The following is an 18,196-nucleotide window of genomic DNA, read 5'->3' as shown; positions in this document are numbered from 1 at the left end:
GGGTCAAGGAGATGAAGACAGAACAGGCTTATCCCGTCCGTCCATGAATTAGAGACTTCCGGCCACTCCAGCCAGAGCTGTGTCAGTGGAGGCTGGCACGAGAGGTAGAGTAGATGGGGAGCATGAGATCATGGAGAGAGAACTGACAATCGCAGAGAAACATATGCGCTCCATGTTCCAAGGCAATCACATTACAGTTTAGTCAGGCAAAACATAATTAACATTACAGACACGTCTTTAGAGCATCGCATCTTTCCCATAAGTTACCGACTTTCAATGTGCTTATCATGACTATGAGGACTGTACTTCTCTCTTACCCTGACCACTTTGGTGGCTGGGTAAAGAGGGGGGATCACGTAAGGGCTCAGAGGAGGCCATGTTAAGAGTGTTTGTTGTTCAGCCTTACGATCACAGAACAGGACAGAAGGCATGCCTTTCTGTTCTGTTTTCTAGAATTTAGAAAAAACACAAGGAGACAGAAAGGCATAGCCAGACCTTGATGTCTCCTCACTCGGCACCTCTGTCCTTTAGCTCCGCCCCTCCCATACTCTAACCACAGGATGGAAAGGTTTGAAGTCTGAGAGCAACATGATTACACAGGTGTTGAAAAGATCATTGCTGCTGCCAAGTACTAACACACACACACACACACACACACACACACACACACACTGTATATTTTTGCTGGCCCAAACTCTTGGGTTGAAGCCATCCTTCTGGCTCAGTCACCAGGAGAGCTGTGACTACAGGCCACTTCTCCCTGCTAGACAATAAATATTCAAAGCCTCGCAGGCCATACGGGTTCTGTCGCAATTGTTGCACTCTGTTGTTCTGCCCTGAAAGCAGCCCCAGACTGTATATTAATAAATGTGTGGCTGTGTTCTGCTAAGATATTACTTGCAGACTGAAATTTTCATGTCCTTTTAATGTGGCACAAATATTTGGATTCCCTCCCTCATGATTTAAAAACATAGAAAACATTTTTTGAGGGTGTGGGCAGGCTGGGCTGGTAGCACAGGCTTATAATCTCAATAACTTGGAAGGTAGAGGTAGAGGCAGGAGGAATGCAAGTTCAAGATCACTCTGGGCAATTTAGCAAGCTCTGTGCCAAAATAAAATTTAAAAAGTAAAAACAACTCTGGAGTGATATTTTCCTAGGTTCCGTCTCCAATACGGCAAACGAACAAATCAGAAAACAAAAAATAATCTTTTGCTCAATAAACAATATAAAAACAGGAGGTGAGCAGATAGGGCCTATAGTTTCCTACTCGTTAGGTTAGAGCAGCGACTCTCAACCTGTGGGTCACGACCCCTTCGGCAAACCTCTATCTCCAAAAATATTTACATTACGATTCATAACAGTGGCAAAATTATAGTTATGAAGTAGCAATGAAAATAGTTTTATGGTCGAGGAGTCACCACAACGTGAGGTCTATTAAAGGGTCACAGAGTTAGGAAGGCTGAGAACCACTGGATTAGAGAATGACTGGAGGTAAGGTGCAAGACCTGCCCAAGGCAAAAGTCAAAAGAGTCAACCTACCTAGGAGGCAGGCAGAGAGGGGCAGGAGGGAGGGAGAGAGAGATTAGTTAAGTACCACGGCTTTTGTATCTATGAGTGCCGGCTATGCCACAGGCACAATGTTAGGGTTGAAGCTGTAGAAGAGTGTAAGTATTTCTTGCCATTCAAACTAGCTAGATGTGAGGTTTTGCCTGCACTGTGTCATGAGCTACAACTGAACAGCATGGAATGTGGAGCTTAGTTCCTCTTGAGAAACATCAAATAGCACTTTCAAGAGTCACATTAGGTAGGAACTTCAAAGATACACAGAAGCCTTCTCATGTAGGTTAAGTGGTATACTTAGCAGGGAATACAAACGTCCGCCCCATCTCCTGGTCTTCAAATACTGCTAACCGAGGAGAATGCAGGAAAAATACTAGGTAAGCGTGTAGGCCAAGGAACCTGTCAAGTAGCTATAGTTGACAACAATTAGTTGTGTATTTCATTATAGAGAGATTTTGAATGTTTCCAGCACAAAGTAATGGCAAATGTCTGAGGGGAAGATGTGCCAGTTACTCTCACTTGGTCATTAGACACTGTACGCAAATGATGAAATATGTATTGTACCTATAAGTATCTACAATTGTTATACATAAGTTAAAATGTATTAAAAAGTAAAGTTGCAAAGATGGAGTGTCTGTGGGGGACGACAGTTGGACCACTAAATTGTCCTAGATGCTCCAGGCTTTCTCTTCATCTTCCGGCTCTTGCCAGTCTCTGTCCTCACACAGCTCCAAGCCCTTCCCACACTTCTGTAAGATGCCAAGCACGACACAGTCTCAGCCCCTTTGCCCTGGCTGTTCCACTGCCCAGAGTCCGACTTCTTCATCACTTTATTTCTCAGCGGCCTCCTCTGGTTCCAGTCTGAAACAGAAACTGTAGTTAGGTTTACTTGATTTTCTCTCCTCACCCCAGCATTGCTGATTACATCATGCTTTGGCTTATTGTCTAGTTTCTCTACTCCAAACGTACGCTTCCAAACGTAGAGGCTCTCTGTTGCCTCTAAAATCTAGACTAATGCCTGGTGAAACAGAGGCACATGAGAGTGAAGTTCATTTTCCAGATCTACAGGCCCTGCATAGGCAAAGTCAATGGAGCTCAGGTTGAGTATTTTCAGGGTAATACTGTGTCAGACCCAAGCTTCTATAGTCTTTTTTTTCCTTGTCCTTACCTCTTTATAGGTTAGTAAGGATCTGTAAGGAATTTACATTGTATCAAATAGCATGAGTAATACATTGGTGATTCAAAGTATACTGCAACATGCACAGGAATACACAATTTGATTGATTGATCTACTAATTGACTGGATCTTGCCCAGGCTGGCCTTAAACTCTTGATCCTTCTGCCTCAGACTCCCAGTGCCGGGATCACAAGCATGTGCCTCCATACTCGTTATGCAAGTGATTGGGCATTTGAAGATTTTGCTATCTAGGGGGAATCCTAAAACCAGTCCTCCATGGGTATGGAGTGATGACTGTAATAGTCAAATCAGTAAGAGAACTAGGAAGAGGGTAAGAAAGGCAAGGGAAGGAGAGAGAGGAGAACGGGTTTGCAAAGGAGCAGGGTCTTCATCTTACTGACCAAGTAACATGGGACTGTGTCTCCTGAGAGAGAGGGGGAGTCGAGGGTTGGAACATCTGTCGAAACAGGCAAGAGAAGCATGGGGGAGACACATGCCAAACAGATAGGTAATTGCACTGTGCCTAGGGGTGGGGTGAGGTAAAGCGAGAAGGCAGCTCCTCCCCAACCAGCTTGAGGTAATTTCATTTATCTTTCTTGGAGTCAAACGCAGAATGACGGGGTGGGGAGGACCAAGCTGAGGCTCCTGGAGGAGTAAACAGGTGAAGGGGGGAATAGAGGAAAAGTGAACCTTGGAAGGCAGCAGCGACCCATCTCACAGCCCTGTGTGACTTACACGGAACTGAAGGAGCGAAGGAAAGCACACACAGGGCTTCCTCAGTTTCAGGGCACTGGGATTTAAAACAATCTCCCAACTAAAAACATACCTGCTATTTGGCAGCTGGAAATTCTCAGTTGGCTGGAAGCGAGTTTCAGGACAAACTGCCAGCGACTGTCCCTTTCTCTCTCCCGTCCCTTGGGCAGGGCACTTGTGTCAACAACAGTAAAGACAAGCAGGAGTAAATGATTCACATTCTTCTGTTCTTGCTTCCATTTTACTGCAGTAGTTTTTTTTTTTTTTAACTAATCTAGAGTTGTCAGTGTTCAGACTAAACAAATGTACCGTGTACCAGTTTTCTGGAAATAATGAGGTGAGCTCCCCATTCCTTGACCTGTTGGGAACTGGAGCCATAGTGACCAATAGGAATTCTTTTTCTGGATGACTGTATGTAGATCATATCTCAGGCTGCTGTTTGTTACGGGAAGGAACTGAAAACGGATGGAATAGGAAAGATTTGTGGTGTTAAAAGGTCCCTGTATGAACGGCTGAAAATGACTTGCTCTCCACAACTGTGCAGAAGCTTAGTGTTAGATTTTCTTTCATTTTTTGTTAGGATTTTAGAATTTAGCATGCTCCGGATTGATTTCCTCTTCCATGAGACCTGTTCTACTCAGAAGGTTACCCATCTCAGTTTGCGGCAACTTTCATCCTTCAGGACCAAGATCTTGGAGTCATTCTTGACTTCTCTCACATTTCATATTTACTGTGTGTGGAAACCCTGTGGGTTCACCTGTCAAAGAATAGACTGTAGTGAGATTTTGTTTGTGATCTAACAAGTAAAGCTTGCCTGAAGATCAGAGTGCAGAGCTAAGCCACTAGTTAGCCATAGAGGCCAGTGGTGGCACACATTTTTAATGCCAGCAGTCAGGAGACAGAGGCAGATGGATCTCTGTGAGCTCAAGGCCACCTTGGGCTACACTAGATTGATCCAGTCTAAAAGAGAAACAGAGCTAGGGGTGGTGGCTCACACCTTCAATTCCAGTACTTGGGAGTCACATGCTTTTAATCCCAGCACTAAGGAGGTGGAGACAGGAAGGGATATAGCTGGGTGGAGAGAGGAACACAGGCGGGAGGAAGACCAGAGCTCAGATGCAATCTGAGAATTCCTAGAGACAGGGCCTCTTCAGTCTGAGCATTGGCAGAGATAAAAGGTCTCTCTAGTGGCTGGCTGCTCTGCTTCTCTGATCCCTCAGCTTTCACCCCATAACTGACTCCAGGTTTTTATTATTGAGATCAACTAGAATTCGTGCTACAATAGATCCTCCATCTGCCTGCCTGTCACGACACCCGCCTTGATCATCCATACCCCTTACTTTCATCTCCTGTCTACAGCATTACAAGGGCCTCCTAGAGACTCTCTCAGTCTTTTCTAGTAGCTGGACGATCCTATTGAAACAACAGTGTACATCATTCTTCTGTTAAAACCCCTTTCTCATTGTTTTCCTACTGCTTTAGTTAGAGTTTCTATAGCTGTGAAGAGACACCATGACCATGGCAACTCTTATAAAGGAAAACATTTAATTGGGACTGGCTTACAGTTTCAGAGGTTTAGTCCAGTATCATCATGGTGGGAAGCCTGGTGGCATGGAGACAGACATGGTGCTGGAGAAGGAGGTGAGAGTTCTACATCCAGATTGGCCGGCAGGAGGAAGAGAACCAGACACAGTAGGACAAACTTGAGCTTCTGAGACCCAAAGTTCGCTTCCAGTGACACAGTTCCTCCAACAATGCTACACCTGCTCCAGAGAGACCATAAAACCATACTTCCCAATAGTGCCAGTTCCCATGAGCCTATGGGACTCTTCCTACACACTAATGTCCTTATAATAATAGTCCATAGGCCTTGGTTTACTTGACTATTTTTATGTGTACGGATGTTGATTGCATGTATGTATGTGTACCATGGTGGCCAGAAGAGAGCAACAGATTCCCCACCCCAGAACTAGAGTTGACAGTCATTGACTGCCTTGTGGGTGGGTGTTGGGAATTAAACTCAGGTCTGTTGGAAAGCAGCAAATGTTTTCAGCCATTGAGTCATCTCCCCAGCTCCTACTCAATCCTGCATATCACCCTACCTTATATACTCTCCTCTGTCTCATACACTATCTTAGCCTTTTTGGTAGATCTGAATACACTAAGCAGGCTTCTCTCTCTGGGGCTAACTATTGGCTAATCTGCTTGGAAGCTTTCTTTCACAGATTCATGTAGCTTGTTCCTTCAAGTCTGTGCTTCTTAGTGAGGCCTGTTTTGAATATCCTATTAAAAAATATATCGTTAAGCCTCATCCTTATATAGTCTATTTCCTTACCCTGGTAAATATAAATGGTCTTAAAATAAAATATTTACTATCAAAACACTTAAATACTGGTTTTATTGCCTATTCAACTTTATTTTGTTCATTGATTGATCCATAGTACTTAGGATACGTAGTACATAGTTAGTATTTTGATAAATATTACTGAATAAATGGAGGTCTGGATTTCCTTTACTTAACCCAGGATAATCTTAAAATTAATAGACTCTAACTAAACTAGGTCTCATTAGAACATTCAATTTTAGTCGCATCAGTTATAATTTCATACTTAGATATAGGAACCGGGAAGGTGCCGATAGGGAGTTTGATGGTAATTCTGGTTAGGGATATGTTAAATTAAGAAACATTCTTTATTTGTTGTTTATTTATGTATTTGGAGACAGGGCATGTAGCCCAGGCTGGCCTCAGACTCCTGATTCTTCCTGCCTTGGCCTTCCCCGTGCTGGGAGGACAAGTGTGCAGCACTACTTCAATAAGGACTGTTAATTCTTTTTATTAAAACCAGGGGCTTACACACTGTATCACCGAGCTATGTTCCCAGACTTTCTAGTTTATGTTTGAGACCTATTCTACCAAGCTGCCCAGGCAAGTCATTTTATTGGGATCTTCCTGTCTCAGCCTTCTGAGTCGTTGGGAATATAACTATGTGCCACAGGTCAATTTTTAATTTAATTTTAAAAAGGTGAAGCTTTTTTTCTTGTTGTTTTGTTTTGTGTTTGGTAAGGGCTTACTCTTTCAGGCCAGACTTGCCTAGAACTCACTGTCATCCTCCTACCTCAGCCTCACAAGCGCTGAGATTACAAAAGTATGCCACCACATTCAGCTGGCTTTATTTTTGAAGCTACATAAATCCAGGTGCATTATTTCATTTTGTTTTAGGGAATCTTGTGTAATGATACAGAATTCCGAGTGAGCTAGCATGCGCTACTTAACCTGAAGTGAGCTTCTGTGAGTTACAGTTGCTGAAGCCTTTGTCCCTCTGGATGGTGGGAGAGGGCTCCTCACCTAGTGTTGCTCAATCGAAGCAGAACACTGCACTTTTCCGAGCATGCGCTTCCGTAGCACGAAAAGATCCGTGTTAAGTTTATAGGGTGTGACAAGCGGAAGAGCGCCTCAGAAATCTGTTTTGCACATTTTTCAAACCTTTGACTGTTCAAAAGCATACACAACACCTCCCAGTTCAGGAATATCGAAGAGTTTTTTTTCTTCTTACATCATAGCAAATAACCTTTTAGATGAGGCCGTGGACATGGCCTGAGGAGTTGGAAGGAAGGACAGATTCGAGATCTCCTGCTGCCAAGAACGTGCTCCGAGGCCAGGCGGACTCGCGAGTCTCCATCTTGTGGGGCGGTCAGATCCCTCAGGGCTCCCCGAGTCAGGTGTGTGACGCGGCGCCGCGGGGCCTTTCTGCGCCTCGAGGTAGGATCACGGTCCCTAAGGCAAAGGGCTCAAGTGTCTTGTGCAATTCAGGACTGTCGTGGAGGTGAGGGACACAGCCCTGGGCTCCATCCCAGTGTTTAACGATTATTGTTCTCGGGAGCCAGGCTCCGCCTGGAGGCGCGCACACGAGCAGCTCCGCCCCGCCCCCGAGCCCACACTGTGCTCCCGAGGCGAAAAGGTTCCCGCCCCTCTGCCCCGCCCCCAGCTTCTACGCCTGCGCTCTGGTTGCCCCGGCCCGGGAGCTTTCCCTCCCTCAAGCCTCCGGGCGCGCCGCGGGCGGGGCCTCGCGGGAGGGGGCGGGGCCCGAGCGCCTCAGTGGGGGCCCGACGGGGATTAGTTGGTTTCGGAGAGGAGGAGGAGGAGGGAGTCGTAATCGCCCAGACAAAGCCGCGTAGCGTCCCGGGGACCGGCGAGGGAAGTGGGCCGGGGGCTCGGTGGTGTCCCAGTCGGCTGAGGGGATAGGCGCGCCGCTGCCTTGCAACAGGTCGGCCGCCGGGCGCGCGGCCTCGTCCTCGCTCGGCTTCCCCGGGCCCGCGACCCCCGGGCCACTTGTGCTCGGCCAGGCCGCGGCCGGACCCCCGCGTCCATGCGGTTCGGGTCCAAAATGATGCCGGTAAGCGGGTGGGCGTGCTGGGGCTGCGGTTTGGGGCCCGGAAGTGTGCGGGGCGCGGTGGCCGGGGCAGCCGAGCCAGTAGAGCTCGGAGCTTCGGGACTCCGAGGCTTCGTGGTGCCCGGTCCCCGCTAGGGTCGCGATGCTGCCTCGCAGGTCAGGGCAACAGCCTTGGGCCGCCACTCCAAACTTTGCCTCTCGGATTGAGACATTTTGGGGGGGCTGTTTTGAAGGTCAAGAGCTGGGGCACTGGGCTGTTCTTTTAATTGTTTAAGGCTTTTTACAAGAGTGAAGCATAACGCTGGAAAAGGCTTGCTTTTCCTTTTCTTTATTTCTGCCAATTCTCCCCCCTCCCCCTTGAATTTCGATCTGATGTTGGTGATAGCAGCCAAGTCACCCTATCTCTTTGTGGAAACAGGTTTTAGTAAATGTAGCCTTCAAAGTTTTAGTTCGCAGGAAAACTTCTGTGACCCGCTCCTAGAGCTTGTTCTGCAAGACCTCTGGGAAAGGAGTGAACTCTTTAGGCATCCGACTTGCTCACCAGACCGCAGGTGATCTGCAGCTTCGAAGGAGGGGTTTCTGAAAAGCCACTTTTCTTCAGCGAGCGCAAGATTTGGCTAGTCGTGGTGGCCTCTATAGTCGTGAATTTCCTCGTGGGTGTTGCATTGCTCCTCTCGCAGCAGAATCAATCTTGCAGTCAACTTGAGTTCTTTTTTTTAATAATAATAATTTTTATATATTCTTCGAAAAGTTCATGTATTTTAATCATAACCATCGCTAAGTTCCATTCAACTCATGTTCGTATAACTTCACTTGTTTAAGAAAACAATACAAAACACCTGAAACAACCTTTACTTTTGTAAAATCCATGGAATAGAGCGATGAAATTTGTGTGTGTGTGTGGGGGGGGTCTGTTTTGTTTTTGTAATTACACTTGCAGAATATACTATGTTGTCTCCTTGCCCCTTTGTGTTGTGGAAGATGTCCTAAATTTTTCTGTCTTATACATACACATAATAATTTGATTTTTTTTTTCTGGGAAGGGGAGTTAGATGACTTGGGATGTTTTTTATTGGTAAGAGTCAAGGAATTTGGAATTGTTAGCATTTTGTATCTTCTGGTTTAGTATTCCTTGTGTTTTTATTTCTTTGTTGTGAAGAAAAACTTTTGTAGCTCCTTCTTGGAAGATCAGTTCAGTAGCAAGGTAGCCTTTGTTTTGTTTTCCTTTTTCTTTTCTTTCTCTCTCTTTCTTTTTTATTTTTTGAGACAGGGTTTCTCAGTGTAACAGTCCTGGCTCTGTAGACCAGGCTGGCCTCGAACTCACTGAGTTCCACCTGCTTCTGCCTCCCAAGTGCTGGGATTAAAGGCTTGTGCCACCACCCTCCGGCCATTTTGTTTTTCTTTTTGTTTTATGTAGGGATGTTTTCCTCCCAACTACATAAAAGATCATCTGAATTCTTATAAGAAGTTAGGAATCTTGGAAAGTCCATTAAGTAGTGTGGTTCTGACTGCTTTTCTGACGTCAGAATCTTAATAGAACAGGTGTAGTGTGCATGAGGCTCTTTGAAATTTTGCACATTAGTAATCTCAGTTGTTTATAAAAAGCAAAACTGTCCTTGCTTCAGTATCTGTAGTTGGGGATGGTGGAGTGCTAGTTTTCATTGTGGTCTGGAAGAGTAGAGTTACTCTTTAGGAAGGACGGGATTAGTGTGGGGCCTGGCCTAGGATAGGAGCTATATAAAACTGAACTGGCAACAGTGATTGCCCATGAGGCTCTCATTCTTCGATACATAAGATAGATTTTCATTTAGCAGCCTTGTGTTCTTTTTACAAAAGGTTTATTTTATGTCTGTGAGTGTTTTCCTCGCGTGTGTGTCTGTGTGTGAGCCAAGTGTGTGCCTGGTTCCCCACAGAGGTCAGAAGAGGTCATCAGATCCCCTGGAACTGGAGTTGCGAATAGTTGTGGAGCTGCTGTGTAGGTGGTGGGAATTGAATCCGGGACCTCTGTAGGACTAACAGATTCTCTTAACCGCTAAACATCTCTCCAGCCCAAGCCTCAGGTCTTTGTTCTTGTATTATGAGGGTACCTGAAAAGGAAACTTCGTGTGTGTAATAGCAAGAATGGAACCCAGGCCTTGTATACATGCACTCTGTTTATATATATATATATATATCTCACTCTGTTACTGATCTATAAAGCCCCTAAAAGTTTATCTTGGTTCTTTGAGATAGACTGGTGCGGCACCTACTCTGTAGCTCAGACTGCCCTTTAGCTCACAGCAATTCTCCTGCATCAGCATCTGAAATGCTGGGGTAACAGGCATGGGCCACCATTCCTGGCTTAAAACCATATTCTTAAATGTGGTTTTTATCTTTAGCTTTTAATATGCTTGGAACTTGATTCTAGTACGAGGAAGGTTTTGTTGTATTTTGTTCTTTGGGAAACTAAAAGTTTGTCAGGAAAAGCATCGTACTAATGGAAAGATGGACACTCAAAGCACAGACCAGTTACCTTGATGTGCCTTTTTTTTTTAATGTGGTAAACTATACATAATTTAAAAATGTACCTTTCTAATCATTTTCAAGGGCAATTTTATGGCACTAACTGCATTCCTTGGTTTGTTTTGGAAGGCATTTTGGAGTTCTGTAGCCTTATACTGAATACATACAAAAAATGGTATTCATGTATTCTCTTACCAAATAGTACAGACTCAAGTAGTTTTTCTTTATGTGGGACACAGTGATAATTGGTTACAAAGCCAGAAGTGAAGATGCACTCTAGCAGGCTAACTAAAAATAAACAGAATCACAGCAGTGCTAATGATAGGGTGCTGTGTGAGTGGGAATGACGGCTCCTCTCGCTCTCAGATGCCTGCCATGGTTAGCATCTGGAGCTCTGTGCTGTCTCCGCCAGTTCGTGAGGGGAAACTGAGTCTAGAGCCGACACCTTGCCTTCATTTCAGAAGGGTTGTTTGAACTTGGGCCAGGTGGCGGTTTAGTTTTCCATTCATTGTAACTGATTTTCAGATGGAGGCAGTTATCCAAAACAAAAATTCTTACCCACTTGAAAATTATACTAGATTTCTTCTATGTATTTCTTTCCTTTTGTAAAGTGTTATATGCCAACAAAAATAACATTTTTATGAAAGAGCTTATCAAGCTCTGAAGGAATTTACTGCTCTTTTCAGAAACCAGTTTCATAAAAATTTAAGTTCCTGTCTGTTATTGAAATGGTAAATTAAAAAACAAATTCCACCTATGAAAAGCTATCCCCTGTAATTGCCAGTGCCCCATAGAAGGCTGGAGGCCTTGTATTTGCCTGTATGGTGCATTTGGGCACACTAGTGTAGACAGTGGGGTGTGCTGGCCTATGCTATCCAGCAGTGCCTTGTACACAGTGTGGCTATTGTGAGTTAAGAACTGAGCTTGAAAAATGATTCATTTTAATTATGTTTAAATAGCTGTGTGTGCCTGGTGGTGACTGTTTTGCATGCGCAATCAAACCAAATGTCATCATACTACAGATAATCTTTCCAGACACACTAGCTTGTTTTAAAAAGCTCAGTTGATCTGACCACGGTTTAGTTTCAAGTTTGTGGCCTTTTTCCTGTCAGTGCTGCAGGGGCATAACCATTTGGAGTTTTTTTGTAGAGCTAGAGAGCAAACCTGATTCTGGGGGCCTCTAGTTGTCCCAGTGACTCCGTTAGCAGCGTGGCACCTGGTCAGCAGTTTCTCTGTTCTGTAGTTGTGCTCTGCAGACCAAAAGCCCCACTTCTGCTCAAGTACTGTATTTTTAAAAGTCCGGTTTTATTTGCCACTGTTTTCCAAACTGAAATATTTTTTAAATTGTAACAGGAGCGGCGGGCTGCTTTTTGTCCCGCCCAGCTCCTGGCCGCCTGGCTAGCTTTGCCCCCGAAATAACAACACACAAATTGTATTCATTTAAACACTGCCTGGCCCATTAGCTCTAGCCTCGTACTGGCTAACTCTCACATCTTGATTAACCCATTTCTATTAATGTGTGTAGCACCACGAGGTGGTGGCTTACTGGGAAGATTCTAACCTGCGTCCATCTTGGGCCAGAGCTTCATGGCATCTGCCTGCCTCTGATTTCTTTCTCCCAGCATTCTGTTCTGTCTTCTCCACCCACCTATGTTCTGACCAATCAGGCCAAGCAGTTTCTTTATTAGTTAACCAATGAAAGCAACACATAGAAACAAGACCCAACTACATCATTAAACTAAAAAAATGTTACAAATATGGGGCTGGAGAGATGGCTCAGTGGTTAATTGCACTGGCTGCTCTTCCAGAGGTCCCACATTCAATTCCCAGCACTCACATGGCCACTCCCAACTGCCTGTAACTCCAGTTTCAGGGGATCCAATGCCCTCACACAGACAGATGTAAAGACCAAACACTAATGCACTAAAAATAAATATTTTTTTTTTAAAAAAGTTACTGATGAGAATTATTAAATCTGTGTAAATTATGTGCTCTGAAAGAATTCCTTTCAGCTGACTAGGAATATAAGAATATGTTGGTTTTTATTCCAGAATGAAGTTTAGGCTCAATTCTTAAAGATGAGTTCCTGTCTCTAGAGTTGTAATTCTCAAAGACTGTTGAATCATCTATTTTTAAAATTGTGCAAAAGATCTCACATTTCATGTGTTTGAGTTTTGTGGCCTTGTGACTTTAATTATATTATGTGTGATTTCACATTTGAAATTTTCTGACTTTTTTTTGCTCTTCAGAGAATTCAGATTGAAGACAGCATAAAGGAGTGTAAGCAAGCATGCAGTGTCCCATATTTTGAAAAATAAAAAGAATTTGCTTATCTGGAAGGGATTTTGGGGTGTCACTCTTACTCTTGAGGAAGAGCTGACACTCCCCCTACCCTGCAGCCTCTAGGAACAGTAAGGACTTTCAGTGCATGAGCTTTTAAGGGATCCTTTGCCCTTATCTCTTGGTGATCTACGGCAGGTGGCACTCCTTTCTAAGGCACACAGAGCCCTTTTGAAGTCTGTAGCTGGCCTAGGTTTCTCCAGTTCAAACAGGAGAACTTTGGAGCAGTGCCTGCTGGTCTGAATATGCTGTCATGTGTTAGAAACCTCCACTAACAACTGTCTCAAAGAGCGAGAGGTGTGGGCTGTAAGAGCTTCGGAATCCATGCCCATTAATCAAGCCAAACACTATTTAAATACTGGGTTTTGATAGTGTGCTAGGTACTAACAGAACATTTTTCTCTTATCTGTTAGAAATGAGAAATGACCACATTTGAAATGTGTTCTTATTTGGAGTGGTGAGGTTTAAGATTCTGCATCTGTACTGAATGTGGAGGCGTTGGTCATAGGACCTCCTGAGAGAAGGAGGCAGGAAGCAGCGTCATTAAAGGCTGAGTACTGTTTTGTCAGAGAAGTGCCAAGATCAAGTTTAGATTGTAGGTAAGAAGAAACTTGGCAATTGTGGTTTTTTTTTTCTATGTAAAATAATTTAGAAACTGATTTATTTAGATTATATTAGCACCAAATTGTTAATGAAAATAAATGCCCAGTTGACTGGTCATAACTACTGGACTTCCAAAACATATATTAATTGCTTTCTTAGAAGAATTTTTAAAAGATTTAATTAAAAAATATGTGTGTTTGTGTTTTTGTGTGAGGGTATGTACCTGTGAATGCAGGTGCCTGTAGAGGCCATAGGTGTCAGATCCCCTGAGCCGGAGACACACGTGGCTCACAATGTTGGTGCTGGGAATTGAGAAGTACATGTTCTTAACTCCTGAGCCATCTCTTCAGTCCCTTAGAAATGTAGGTAAATTTCACACATACCAACTAAAAGCCCCATAGAAAAGTAGAATTATAGAAAACCACAATGAACAATTATAAAGTACCAATTTAAGCTACTAGTGATAATTAAAAAGATGATCAGGGCACTTTACTGATTTTCCACTGTGGGACAAACTTGGACTTGGAGGTGGGGTGAAGTGGAAGGTGGGAAACCCAGCTTCCCTTGCAGGTCAGGCAAAAAACTTCTGTCTAGAGCCCCTTTGTCTAACACAACTCTGTGACCCAGAGAAGTATTTCTAGCTAGTCTACTTGTTAAATAGTGAAGTTGGTCTTTCCATTTTTAGACAGCAGAATTTAAAGCTCAAAGTCGTTTCAGTAATTTGCTTCTGGCTGTAGTGCTGAAGAGAGATTTGAACTCGCTGGTTGCAGACGCATGCTCTGGCCAAGCTTGCAAGCACTTGGACTGTAATGCACTTGCAGGGCATTATTAGCATTTTGGCCGGTGTCTATATGATAACTTCAAAAATTGCTTGTCGGAAGCTAGAGAGAAGGCTCATTGAATGAGGGCACTTGCTGCTCTTCCACAGGATTGGAATTGGCTTCCTAGCACCCAAGTCAGGAGGCTCACAGCAGCTCCTGCCTCTGGGGATCCGGTGCCCATTTCTGGTCTCCACAGGCACCTGCACACACATGCATATACTCTTTCACACACACACATGTACACATAAATAAAAATAAATCTTAAAAATTCTCTCCAGAATGTAGCTAATTTTTGAAGTAGAAAAAGAAAACATATTTTCTATTTAAATACACATTAAATTGAGAAATTTGGTAAATCTTTTACCAAGTTCCCATTGAAAGGGAGGTGGTTACCTGCCCCTAAGTAGAGGAATTATCTCAGAGGCCTTTTAAAAAAATTCCCCCTCTACTACTGTAGAGAGCTCAGGTCTTTCTCATTCATAGGGAAAGAGAAAGGGCTTAATAATTACCTTTTTATGAGGGATGTTTAATAAATCTCCCGCAGTTCTAGTTTTAACAGGGCGTGAAGGAGATGGTGTTGAAAACAAAACAAAGGGACAAAGGGTGGAATAGAGATACTGGGAGATGCTGAAGACAGAAGCGGAAATGGCTGGGTTCATTCTCTAACCATTTCCCGTTGGTTGGATGGTGCAGAAGTGTTGAGATGGTGGCAGGGTGGGAACACTTCTGTGTCCTCGGGACTGTCCCTTGGGTGAGGACAGTGAGGGCTGATGTGGATGGAATCCTAATTGGATCATGCCTCTTCATTCTTTCTCACGATGGCTGTTTGGGGACAGCGCATGTTCAGCACACGTTAAGTGAATGTCCACTGTATTTCGGGCTCCTTTTTGAACGTCATGGACGCAGAACAGAATAGGGCAACATTCAGGGAGACTACCTCTCATGGAGCTTGGGGAGGTGGAGACATATGTTAAAGGAAGTAATGGCATTAGATGGGATTTAAGTGAGGCTAATGTGACTGGGTGGCTGCTTTACATCAGGTGGCCAGGAAAATGACATTTCTGCTGGATCTGCATGGCAGGAAGGAATGAGCCAACACTGAAGATTTCTACACGGAGCATTTCAAGTGGGCAGAATTCCTGTGTCTGGGGCAGATGCCCATCCTGAAGCACTGGAAACCAACTAGATCAGAGCTTTAGGGGTAGGGGAAGAGTGGCAGGAAGTGAGGTAGAGACCTGGTAGCATATCCATTTTCTTTGGAGGAGACATGGTAGTCTCTTGAGTGCAGGATAGTGAGAGGTGGCATGATCTGATGTCTAGGAAAGCTTGTTCTTTGGCTGTGTGGAGAAAGGATTCTAGGGCTGCCATGGTGGAAGACTTGGGAAAGACTGCAAGACACTGAAAAATGAACAAAAGGATCACCTATTCACATGAAGGGCCTGGCCAGTGGAAAGAGCTGGTTGTAGATTCGGTGTATACAGTTTAGCATTTGCTCTGCCAGCTTGTCTTAGGTGACACTGAGAGGTGAGAGGAGAAATAGTAGACTTCCTAGGGTTGGGAATGCGAACAAGGTGGGAATGGAGCTGTTTATTTGTCATTCACTTCTTCCCTCCCTTTCTGACTGGGGATTCAGTTTAGGGCCTTGCATGTGGTATTCATAGTGCTTAACAACAGCAGCCAGAACCCACACTTGTTTTGTCTGCATGTGAGTGCCTGAGGAGGCTGGAAGACAGTGTTGGGTCCCCTGGAACGGGAGTGGCAGAGAGTTGTGAGCCACCATGTGGTGCTGAGAATTGAGCCCAGGCCCTCTGAAGAGCAGCCAGGGCTCTTGACCACTAAGCCATCTCTCTAGCCCGCAGTTTGCTTCTTACTTTTGAGACAGGATCTTCGTAAGTTGCTCAGTCTAGTTTGAACTCTGTCTGTGGCCCTGGTAGGCCTTAAATTTACAGTCCTGTTTTCTTCAGCTTCCTAAATAACCAGCTAGTTTATAGTATGTGCCACTGGGCCCAGACCAGTTTCTTAACTGGTTAAGTTTTCATGTTAACATGCCTTTACAGCCTTGTAAGTGCTATAGGAAGCATTTGATCGAATAGCCATGTTGCTCAAGCAGCTTTGGATCCTGCCTGACTGCTCCTTGATCCCCTTTGTTTTGAAATCAGTGCTATTTTCATGTTCCTAACATAGCTACAAAGTAGGCAGAGGCCTAAGGAAATCAAGTCAAGCTGACTGTAAAAACCGTCTCTTCATGTTTTCTCCATCACACAAGCTAGTCTGTGAGATAGAGGGAGTTTTTGATAAATGTTCATTTTATGATGTAGAGACACTATTTTGAACAACAGTATTACTTATTTTCATTTTCTTTTTGGTAGGTGTGTGTGGTTGAGCATGCTGTGGTACATGTGGATGTCAGAGGGCAGCTTTCAAGGGAGAAGGCTCTCTTCCTCTGGTGGGTTATGGAGCTGCAGCTTGGGCTGTCAGGCATGCACAGCAAGCACTTTATCTGCTGAGCTGTCCTGCTGGCCCCCAACACTAGTATTTAAAAGTAGCTCAGTACTTCGGTATTTTGGTTGTTGGTCTCAAGAGACAGAGATTTATGCTTCTTTCTTTTATTTTTTTCACCCATTTGGTCAGTGTGCACTTAAACCCTTTATCTGCAGTCTCTTTTTTCTTTGAGCTTATGCAGTGCTCACCTGCTCATGATTTTTGCTCCCATCTGTACAAAATTGTGTATTCCTTTTAGTCTTCTGAAACAGCAGTTTCCCCTCTTCAGGAATCTTCGAGACAGGCCTCTAGTACAGCTTAATAAGTACCTTAACTGGATATCAAGGTTTTTTTTGTTATCCATGAAATGAAGCCTTTTATGTAAAGGGTGTATACCATTTCAAAAGTTTTAGCTGCCTACAGGAAGTGACTGAATGATTCAAAATACCAAAGTCAGCATTTAGAAGAGAGCGCCTGGTCACCCTTACTGCTATCTTGTGCTCCTAAGGAATCTCATCAGGGTGCCACAGGGCTAGAGGGGTGTTGGGTTTTTCTCTTGCTCACAGCAAGTGTGTCCTTTCTCATCTTGCTGTCCATAGTCATCTCTACTCCACCGAACTCCACCATCTTTCTGTGTGAAAGGCAAAATGAAATATTTAATAGTATATTCATGTAAAACAAGTCACATAATAATAAAATAGCAATGCCCGCTTTAGGGGAGAGCATAGCAACATTGATCTTACAGAATCGTTATAGGCAGGAAGAATATATTAAACATGTATTTTGTTCCTTTTAATTTATTTGTGATTATTACAACTACCGGAAAGCAGAGTGACCCCAAGGGACATTGTTTTGGATGATGTATTTAAACTTTGACTGAATTCAGTTTTAGGTATAGTTGAAAAGAAAGTTTTTAAATTTGTCTCCAAATAGGCAGTGTTCTGTCCTTTTCATTTGAGACATTATTGAGCTTTCAAAATTCTCACTTTGAAGTAATGCTATGTGTTTATGGATAAATGTTTCTTGAGGCACACCGTTTTCAGACCCCTGTAAGTGTTCCCATCCTCTCTGGAGTGTTAAATCTCTGACTCAGTGTCATTCATTTACTCAGGCAGACCCGGACGGCAGAATTCTGTGTCTAAGGCTGAGTGAGCTCGGGGAGTGGGATGTGGTGGGGGAAGAGTGAGGGTTGACTGGCAAAGAGAGCATTTCCCTCGGCTGCACTTGGCTATTTGTGTAGGAGCAGCTAGAGGAGGGTGTACAGTCTGAGTTAGTCTAAAATTGTAGGGCTGGCTCCAACACGAGGGGATGGTAGGGGCTGCAGATGAGCTGTTCTGGGAGAGAAGTGAGAAAGTGGATTTTAGATTTCTTACTTGGTAACTGGAAGCTATTACTGTGAAGCTGCTCATTTGATGTACGTTGTAGGGTTTTTTTTCTTCTTCATATAGGGTATTACTCTGTAACCCAGACTGACATGAAAGTTGGGATGATTCTTCTGCCTCTGTGCCCTGGGTGCTAAGTGTGAGCCACCATACTCAACTGAGCTTTAAGTACCCCTGATCCCAAA

At 44.1% G+C, this 18,196-nt stretch overlaps 1 protein-coding gene and 1 long non-coding RNA gene across 4 annotated transcripts in view; one reads left to right on the top strand and one right to left on the bottom strand.

Annotated features, from left to right (window-relative positions):
- Positions 1 to 905: 905 nt before the first annotated feature.
- Positions 906 to 7,401, bottom strand: LOC125403873 (uncharacterized). 3 transcript variants are annotated; one of them, XR_015001229.2, is made up of 4 exons: positions 6,838 to 7,401; positions 5,055 to 5,254; positions 3,565 to 4,248; positions 906 to 2,422 (listed from the first exon to the last, which is right to left on the bottom strand). It is a non-coding gene; the product is annotated as an uncharacterized LOC125403873 (long non-coding RNA). The 3 variants fall into 3 exon arrangements; XR_007233098.3 differs by having other exon boundaries at positions 5,055 to 7,401; XR_007233097.3 differs by lacking the exon at positions 5,055 to 5,254.
- Positions 7,402 to 7,619: 218 nt separating this feature from the next.
- Tp53bp2 (tumor protein p53 binding protein 2) overlaps positions 7,620 to 18,196 on the top strand; it is a 50,875-nt gene continuing 40,298 nt past the window's right edge. Inside the window, exon 1 of the mRNA XM_048439546.3 lies at positions 7,620 to 7,885. Within this exon, the coding sequence (XP_048295503.3) occupies positions 7,859 to 7,885 (27 nt within the window). The 5' untranslated portion in view covers positions 7,620 to 7,858. The remainder of the gene's footprint in view (positions 7,886 to 18,196) is intronic.

The sequence above is a fragment of the Myodes glareolus genome, chromosome 5 (genome assembly GCF_982192425.1).
Source record: "Myodes glareolus chromosome 5, mMyoGla1.1, whole genome shotgun sequence".
Taxonomy (NCBI): domain Eukaryota; kingdom Metazoa; phylum Chordata; class Mammalia; order Rodentia; family Cricetidae; genus Myodes; species Myodes glareolus.
The sequence above is the reverse complement of the archived record's forward strand: the minus strand, read 5'-3'. Positions and strand labels throughout refer to the sequence as shown.